Source organism: Myotis yumanensis, unplaced genomic scaffold (assembly GCF_028538775.1).
Source record: "Myotis yumanensis isolate MYYU_CA2020_CCGP unplaced genomic scaffold, mMyoYum1.0.hap1 SCAF_3, whole genome shotgun sequence".
NCBI classification, from domain to species: Eukaryota; Metazoa; Chordata; class Mammalia; order Chiroptera; family Vespertilionidae; genus Myotis; species Myotis yumanensis.
In genome coordinates, this window is record NW_027223754.1 from 121,026,424 (window position 1) to 121,036,207 (window position 9,784).

General features: G+C 42.9%; 1 protein-coding gene across 3 annotated transcripts in view; it reads left to right on the forward strand.

Moving 5' to 3' along the window:
- The window catches only part of KDM5A (lysine demethylase 5A), a 107,241-nt gene extending 98,452 nt beyond the window's left edge, over positions 1-8,789 (forward strand). For 2 of the 3 annotated variants that reach the window (XM_070409509.1, XM_070409510.1), the window contains one exon: positions 5,961-8,789. In XM_070409509.1, coding sequence (XP_070265610.1) covers positions 5,961-6,167 — 207 coding nt within the window. In that variant the 3' untranslated portion in view covers positions 6,168-8,789. Of the gene's footprint in view, positions 1-5,434; positions 5,520-5,960 lie in introns of those variants that run through there. The other variant, XM_070409511.1, reaches the window with a different exon arrangement.
- The last annotated feature ends 995 nt before the right edge of the window (positions 8,790-9,784 follow it).

Genomic DNA, 9,784 nt, shown 5'->3' on the forward strand with positions numbered 1-9,784 from the left:
AAGAATTCCCTGGGGGCTGATTGAAAATGTTGTCTTCTGGTTTGTACCCCCAAGATATTCTGAGTTTGTGGGTTTAAGATCGGTCTCAGCTACTCTTCTAACAAAACCCAACAGCTGTAACCGGTTTGTCTCCGTGGATAGAGCGTCGGCCTGCGGACTGAAAGGTTCCAGGTTTGATTCCGGTCAAGGGCATGTACCTTGGTTGCAGGCACATCCCCAGTGGGAGGTGTGCAGGAGGCAGATGATCGATGTTTCTCTCTTATCGATGTTTCTAACTCTCTATCCCTCTCCCTTCCTCTCTGTAAAATCAATAAAATATATTTAAAAAAAAAAATGCCTCCAGGATCCCAGGCAGTAACTAGGTGTTTTGCTATACATTATTTCATTTGATCTTCAAAATATTCTGTAAAAAAGATGTAATCTCCATTTTTACAGATGAGAAAATTGAGCCTTAATGAGATTAAATGACTTGCCTCAAATTATGCACCTCAGAACTCAGAACTTCTGACCAAATTCAGTAATCTTTATACTACACAACATAGTTCAGTAAGCTCTAGAATTCTAAAATAGGAACAATGAAAGCAGAAAGGTTATTTTGAGCCCTGGCTGGTTTGCTCAGTGGTTAAAGTGTTGGCTCGTGGACCAAAGGGTCTTGAATTTGATTCCTGGTCAAGGGCACATACCTCGGTTGCAGGCTTGATTCACAGCGCTGGTCAGGGCACATGCGAGAGGCAACCAATTGATGTGTCTCTCTCACATCAATGTTTCTCTCTCTCCCCCTACTCCCTCCCCTCCACTCTCTAAAAAAAAATTTTTTTTTTGACAAATAATTTCTCCCACCCTTTATTATAACCCTAAAACTATTAACATGACTATCATAGTTTTGATCATTTTTTATAGTACATGGAAACTAATTTTGAAAACTCCTCACTTTCCTTGAAACTCCTTTACCTAGCCAAAACCTTCCTCTGTTCTTTTTTTTTTAAATTAAATCTTTATTGTTCAGATTACATTTGTTCCTCTTTTTTTTCCCCCATAACTCCCCTCCTCCCAGTTCCCGCCCCACCCTCCTCCCTCACTCCCCACCCACTGCCCTCATCCATAGGTGCACGATTTTTGTCCAGTCTCTTCCCGCATCTCCCACTCCCCTTCCCCCCCCAAGAATAGTCAGTCCATTCCCTTTCTATGGCCCTGATTCATTATAATCACCAGTTCATTCTGTACATCAGATTATTTATTCACTTGATTTTTAGATTCACTTGTTGATAGATGCATGTTTGTTGTTCATAATTTGTATCTTTACCTTTTTCTTCTTCTTCCTCTTCTTAAAGGATACCTTTCAGCATTTCGTATAATACTGGTTTAGTGGTGATGAACTCCTTTAGCTTTTCCTTATCTGTGAAGCTCTTTATCTGACCTTCAATTCTGAATGATAGCTTTGCTGGATAAAGTAATCTTGGTTGTAGGTTCTTGCTATTCATCACTTTGAATATTTCTTGCCATTCCCTTCTGGCCTGCAAAGTTTCTGTTGAGAAATCAGCTGACAGTCGTATGGGTATTCCCTTGTAGGTAATTGAGTCTCTTTCTCTTGCTGCTTTTAAGATTCTCTCTTTGTCTTTTGCTCTTGGCATTTTAATGATGATGTGTCTTGGTGTGGTCCTCTTTGGATTCCTTTTGTTTGGGGTTCTTTGCGCTTCTTGGACCTGTAAGTCCATTTCTTTCACCAGGTGGGGGAAGTTTTCTGCCATTATTTCTTCAAATATGTTTTCAATATCTTGCTGTCTCTCATCTTCTGGTACCCCTATAATTCTGATGTTGGTGCGTTTGAAACTGTCCCAGAGGCTCCTTACACTATCTTCGTATTTTCGGATTCTTTTTTCATTTTGCTTTTCCGGTTGGGTGTTTTTTGTTTCTTCGCATTTCAAATCTTTGACTTGATTCTTGCGCTCTTCTGGTCTGCTGTTGGGTGTCTGTATAATATTCTTTATTTCAGTCAGTGAATGCTTAATTTCTAGTTGGTTCTTTATCACAACATCGAGGGTCTCATTAGATTTCTTGAGGCTCTCATCAAGCTTATCGACAGTTTCTAGCAAGTTATTGAAAGCCCTCAAAAGTGCGTTTTTTAGCTCTATATCCTCCATTTCTGTCATGTTTTTTTGTCTCTGCATTTTTTATGCTTTCTTGGTGCACCCCCTTGTGGTCTTTGTGGGCAGTCTTGTTGTAGTTAAGCCTTAATTGTTGTCGGCAATACTAGGGGTGAATTGACCTCCAGGCTAACTGGCTATGAGAGTCAGCTGTGTCTGCAGTGGGAGAGCTTCTGTGCTGGATCTCTAGGGCGGTGGTAATCTAGCCTTTGCCTGAGGCTATCTGGCAAATGCCTCTGTGCAGGGCTTGGGCGGGGCGGGTCCCAGGGGATCTATAGGGCAGGGCGGAGCGAGCAGTTATGGCTGCTCTCAGTTCCGTCCCCAGCGGCTCTGCAACCGCTGCAAACCTCGATGAGAAAGCTGCCTTCTTCGCTTCTCCCGTTTGAGTCTGGGTCCCTAGAGACTCGCCTGCATCTGGAGCTCAGAGTCTTAAACTCCCTCCAGATTGAAAACAACAACCGTGCCCTCCGCTGCCGGCCCGCTCCACATGCACTCCGCACCTTAGTATTTCACCTACGCACTGCGCCTCCTCTGAGTCTCGGAATGGATTTCTCTTTCCTTCTAGTTGTAGAATCTCTCCTCAGCCAGCCTTCCTGTGGTTCTGGGTGATGTCCGTTCCGTCTTTTAGTTGTATTTTTGAAGTGGTTGTTCGAGGCAGCAAACTCCGGCGTTAACCTATGCCGCCATCTTGGTTCTCTCTCTCTCTCTCTTTTTTTTTTTTAAATATATTTTATTGATGTTTTTACAGAGAGGAAGGGAGAGAGATAGAGAGTTAGAAACATCGATGAGAGAGAAACATCGATCAGCTGCCTCCTGCATACCCCCTACTGGGGATGTGCCTGCAACCAAGGTACATGCCCTTGACCAGAATCGAACCTGGGACCTTTCAGTCCGCAGGCGGACACTCTATCCACTGAGCCAAACCGGTTAGGGCCTCTGTTCTTTTTTATAAGCTGTACTGAGGTACTTATTTAATCTCTTCATATGCCTTACTTTGCTCTGATATCGGGCAAAGCTCATTGTTTTAAGTGGCTTCCTATGTTGCCAAGTGAAATGATCAACTTTTGTGGTGTGTACTGCATCTGCCATGGAATCAGCTTTAAAAACTACCACAATCGCCCTCCAAATATAAAAAGCCAAAATCACCTTATTTTTTTTTGTAGGTCCAAGGCTTAAAGTCACTAAAATGATAGTGCTTTTCTAACCTCCACTATTATCACAATACTAGAGGCCCGATGTATGAAATTCGTGCACGGGTAGGGTCCTTAGGCCTGACCAGTGATCAGGGCTGATCAGGGCCTTCTGGCTGTCAGCCAGGGCCTTCCTTCATTCCACCCCACCCTCTGGTGGTCAGCATACGTCATAGCGAGCGATCGAACTCCCGGTCTCCCCGGTTGAACTCCCAAGGGGACACTGCATATTAGCCATCTACACTAATAAAAGAGAAACATGGTAATTGGCGTACGACCGCTACCCTTCCCATTGGCTAATCAGCGTATCCTTATGCAAATTAACTGTCAGCCAAGATGGCGGCCGGCAGCCATGCACTGAAGCAAACAGGGAGGCTTGCTTCCTCCAGGAACTGCAGACTCCAACGTTCCCCGCCTCACTTGCCGGCCTCTCAACTGCAATTCTAGGCAACTATTACTATGTTGCAAATAAGAAGCTAAACAAAACTGGCTTTCAGTCAGCCCCGGACCGCAACATTGTATCAATGTTTTCAGCAGCGAGGCCTCAGAGCTAAAGCTGGCCCGGAATAAAAAAAAAAAAAAAAGAAAACAAGGAGCGGTTGGGAGCTTTTAGTCAACTGCCAGCAGGAAAACAGCCCTCAGCCCCTCAGCCAGCCTGGCCAGGCACCCCAGTGGGGACCCCCACCCTGATCCAGGACACCCTTCAGGGCAAACCAGCCAGCCCCCACCCGTGCACCAGGCCTCTATTCTATAAAGTAAAAGGGTAATATGCCTCCCGGCACCGGGATCAGCGTGACGGGGCAGCGCCCAAACCCCCTGATCAGCCCTGCTCTGTGCCTGATTGGGGGGAGCTCCCCAATCCCCCAATTGCCCTGCGGCTCTGTGTGTGACAGGGTGCGGTGCACCAACCCCCTGATTGGCCCTGCTCTGTGTGTGACAGGGTGCGGCGCCCCGCCCCCCCGCCCCCACGGGCCCTGCTCTGTGAGTGACAGGGTAGAACCATAACCTCTTCATCAGCCCTGCCCTGAGTGTGACAGTGGCAGCGCCCCAACCCCCTGATCGGCCCTGCTCTGTGGGTGATAGAGGGTGGCGCCCCAACCCCCTGATTGGCCCTGCTCTGTGAGTGACAGGGGGCAGCGCCCCAACCCCCTGATCGGCCCTGCTCTGTGGGTGACAGGGGGTGGCGCCACAACCTCCCCATCGACCCTGCCTTGAGTGTGACAGGGGGCGGTCCCCAACCCCCCAATCGACCCTACCCTGAGCGTGACTGAGGGTGGCATCGCAACCTCCCAATCCGCCCTGCTCTGTGCATGACAGGGGGCGGTGCCCCAACTCCCCAATCAGCCCTGCTCTGAGCCTGACCAGGGGCTGCACCTAGGGATTGGGCGTGCCCTCTGCCACCCAGGAGCAGGCCTAAGCCAGCAGGTCGTTATCTCCCGAGGGGTCCCAGACTGCGAGAGGGCACAGGCCAGGCTGGGGGACCCCCCCCCCCCCCGAGTGCACAAATTTTTGTGCACCAGGCCTCTAGTATATATATATATATATATATATATATAGAGAGAGAGAGAGAGAGAGAGAGAGAGAGAGAGAGAGAGAGACTGACTGACTAGAGGCCCGGTGCATGAAATTCGTGCAGGGGTGGGGGTCCCTCAACCCGGCCTGTACCCTCTCCATTCTGGGACATCGCTCCCGCAATCCGGGACCTCTGGCTCCTAACTGCTCACCTGCCTGATTGCCCCTAACCACTCTGCCTGCCTGCCTGGTTGCCCCTAACTGCTCTTCCCTGCTGCCCTGGTTGCCCCTAACTGCCCTCGCCTGCTGGCCTGGTCGCCCCTAACTGCTCTCCCCTGCTGGCCTGGTCACCACTAACCGCCTCTGCCTTGGCTCCTGCCACCGTGGCTTTGTCCAGAAGGATGTCTGGAAGATGTCCGGTCTAATTAGCATATTACCCTTTTATTAGTATAGATTCTCTGAAGGGTCTGCCAATGACCTGACAGTTATGCAGACTAATTTTAATCCCAAAGTGATCTATTGACCTGTGTCTTTAACTGTTTTAATTGGTTAATTTGTATTTATCTGATATTTGCTAACTTTTTATAGGGAGTTGTATTTGTAACGGAAGAAGAGAAGAATAAAAAATATTAGTTTTAAAAGTGGCCTATGTGACTGCTTTTCTAAAAAGGTATTTAATGCTCTTAGTACTTTGGCTTATCTCTTTGAAATAAAGCTAATACACAAGATTGCCTTCACATTGTTGTACTCTTCCTTTCTTGATTGATAATTGCATTGCCTAGAAATTGTTAATACCAGCTAAAACTAGTTGGCTGCTCTATTCCTTTTTTGTCAAGTTTTTCTCATGTTTCTGCCTTCCAAGGAGTCTCAGGTATTTATGAGGTAATGGAGTACCTAAGAGGCCTAATTTTGTGGACATGCTATGGTAAAATATAATTTTGAGGTATTAGCTTCCCACCTTCTTTCTTTAAAAAAGAACCCCATAAGAAGTCATTGTGTGTCTCTGGACATCTCAATTGTTGCTGTCATTTAAATAAGAAAGCTCTTTGGTTTGCTTTTATTTTAGGCTTAATGATTATATAACCTAAACATTTCTCAATCTTGTCTCCTACAGGTAGACTGGGTACAATGTGATGGTGGCTGTGATGAGTGGTTTCATCAGGTTTGTGTGGGAGTATCTCCAGAAATGGCTGAAAATGAAGATTACATCTGTATAAACTGTGCAAAGAAGCAGGGGCCAGATAGCCCAGGTCAAGCACCAGCTCCTTCCTTCATAATGAGCTACAAACTACCGATAGAGGATCTTAAGGAGACCAGTTAGCATATACTAAGTTAGTTTGGGACATGGGGAAAATGGACCACATTAAGATCTTAGTCATAAAATTGAGTGGATTAGATCCACTCACAATGTTGCTTCCAAAGACGACTGGCCTTCAGAGAAAGTCCTTATAGCTGACTTCCTCTTTGCATGGACTGTGTGATCTACATTCTCTATCAACACGTCTGTGCAGAGGGTGTCTTCTTTGGTACAGCAGCCAATGTTTCAGTTCATGTCTCTGTTGAGTATGGTTTGTTACATTAAGGCCAGACATTTGATTGACCTCCAGGGTGGTTGGTGTGCCATCAGGGAATGCAAGATGTGTCTTATGGCCAGTTGGTATTAGAGGTTTATGACCTAGAGGCAGCACCATCTGAGGTGCTGATTATGTGGCTCTTTGTTAGGATAGTTACAGAGGAGTCAGAGTACCACTTTCCCCACTATTACCTGGCATTTAGGGCCCTACAAATACAACTAGGAGAGGAACAGGGCCAGAGTTAACTCCTGTTAGAAGTCATGGGATGGTAGCACAGTCTAGACCTCAGCTACTTGTGCTTGTTTGTACCAAGAAGAAAACCCCAAGTGAGAGGCAGATCACCTTATCTTCCCAAGGAGGATGTCTTGTAGTTCAGAAATCTGACTAGATTGTATTCTGGGAAGAAGAGCTTTTCTTATTTCAAGGCAAGGAGCCTTTTTTTTTGCTTAGAGAAGTCTTGCTGTCTTGGGTCTACATTTTAGAGCAGAGAAAGTCCATGGATCCAGACTTCTGCAAAAGAAAAGAAGACAAGTTAATGTTTTACTGAGCCACAGGGATGCATGCTTTTGGGGGAAACCTTCATTCACAAGTATACTAGATACCACCAGGCTTCAGGCATGGCCATGAACAAGACCAGCAAATAACATTTTGCCTTGCAGCCCCGATGCCAATGTCTGCTGTTCCAATATTGACAATTTCTGATTGTGGTCCACACCAGATGCTGTTGAATAACACCATGGCTTCATCAGAGGATGTGGGATTGTAGGACCTCTGGGTGATGAAGTTGTTTTAGTAAATCCATTTTTTAAAAAAGAAAAAAGGACTTGTTTTTACTTTTTTCTAAATGTCTCTGACTACTGACTGTTCTATAAATAGATTATTTTTCCTTTTTTAATATACATATATGAATATATAAATATATATATATTTACTGTTACCAGCAGCATATGACAGAGTTCCTGTGTCAGAAATCCTTTTGGGGGCTTGCTTACTCTTTTTTGCTTTTTCATAAAGAAGTCCCATTCCTCCTTGTAGTACAAGGAGTTAGCACTTCCTTGTCCATCCTAGCCTAACCAGATCTTCCATTTTGTTTTTGTTCAAATAAATAATTATATTTCCTTTGTGCGTTGGAACTTGTCCCTGTCTGTTGGGAAACTTGGTCTTACTGTTTCTGTGATGGCTGTTTTTGTTTTTGTATGTGAATGTTTGAAACTATGGTGCTGTGTCCTCTTCCTTCCTGTTGTGTTCTCTTTTCTTGTGAAGGTGTTAGGTAAGCTGTATGGAAACTCTTACTAGAAGGGGACTAATTTTTTTTTTTTTTTAAAGAAAAAAACAAGCAAACTAAAAATAGTGTTTTGTCTTTACTGTCCTGTGTCCCTTTAATTTGGTTTAAAAATCTTGTTTGACTTAATCAGTTTTACTTTAAAGAGGGCAGGAGCAGGGTGGACCTAAAGAATAGCTTCTAGTCTCCTTCCCATTTTACCCCAATTTGTTTGAAAGAGATGTCTTCTAGTAACTAGAAGTAAAATGTACTGTCCAGTCACAGTTTAAGTGGGTATGAGATTTAACTCAAAAGCCATCTTATTTAAAACACACACACACACACACAAGAAACACAAAAAGCTTTTCTATAAAATCCAGTTTTTATAAATGTGTTCTGTTTTCAGGCTACCTACCTATTTTTGAGTCACATATTGAGTGTTTTGACCTGTTGAGAGGTTCGTAAGTGTTGCTGTGCATGTGTCTTGAGAATCTAATCTCAGGTGTGTGAATGATTTAAGATTTCAGTGGATATTGCAAGATAACCAATATTATAAGTTTTCATTTTGCCAAACTATATAAAGATACTAAGAATTTTTTCATTTGGTCAATGTTACAGAAGAAAGCACAGTATTTTTTGCCTTTTGGTCTTTGTAAAAGTAATCAAATACTCGTGGGTTAAAAATTGAATGCAATTTTACGTGATGGCGGTCTTGGAATACATTTTTAAATATTCTGTTTTTTTTCCTTCCTAGTCACCCATTAACTACTCAGCCCAGTGGAGGGGCATGAGGATGCTAAGAAAGATAGCTAAGGTGCTTTGCTTCTTGAAGTATGATAAATGGATATAGGTGGCTGTTTAAGGAATGCTTTATTTTCTGAATATGGCATTTGCCTGCTAGAAACCTGGGAGAAAAATGCAGGGCAGTCTCCAACCATGAACAAATAGCTTCCTCTTTTTCTTCTGACATTTTGAAACTTACATGTATCAATTAATATATACTGTGGGATTTTCTGTATTTGAAAATCACAGAGGATTTGGTCTGACTCTTGACCATAAATTTGGATCAAGGCTGAGATAAACAGGTGAAATTAGTTTTTTTAAGAGAGAGAGAGAGAGAAATTAACATACAAATCAATTTGGAATTAATGGACTAAGATTCATCTACTTGAAGAAATGCTGATGCTCTAACACAAGATATTGTTTTCAGTTAGAAGAAATTACTACTTACAACTTATCCCATTCTGTGGTATTGAAACATTTTTATATTAAAACTTAACTTAAAATGTTTCTTTCCCCAAATATCTCCTCAAAGTTGTAATTCCTCACCATGAGTATTTTAACTTATATGTCAATCCTTTCAAAGATATATCCTACTACCTTCATTATAAACTATTTTGGCAAAGGTTATAGAACGAAAAATGAAGAAATGCTAGGTCTTTGATAGTCTCAAAGGATGGGTAATTAGAACTATGCAAGCTGCTAAGTTTACAAGTACAACTAATAAATCAGTAGTAGCTTTCTTGTTGGGGGAACAAGGGGCATTTTGCTGTCACAAATGTGTATTTTACTGTGATAGTTACTGCAACAAAGCGATGTTGAGATGTGGATGCTAGGCTCCCTAAATTGCTGCAAACCAGCTTTGCACTGCATGAGTCAAATTTGTACCTCAATAAAATTACAAATTACTGTATATCATACTTTGAATAATTGAAAAGGCAAGCATTAAATCTGATTCACCGTAATATACTTCAATCAAAACTCTAGCAAAGGCTAACAGATTTGTAATATTAGAACAAAATTCCCTTACTTTCACTTCTGTTCTCTGCTTTCGTCTTTAACAAGTATCTAAGAAATTATTTGTTTTTCTTCTTTTTTTTAGTTTGGGTGCAATTCAGTGCACGTAAAAGAAACTCCCTGCTTGTCAATATTTTGATTCTATAATCATTTCTGTGAACATCAGCAACTACTTAAAATAGGAGGATGAAAGGAAAAGTTGAGAAAACCCTTCCAAGTGAGATTATCTACTTTTTAAAGGAGAAAGTGACAGTTTTGGAGTGGGATTTGTAAATTGTGGAAAAATTAAGCAGTTAAAGTCCCACG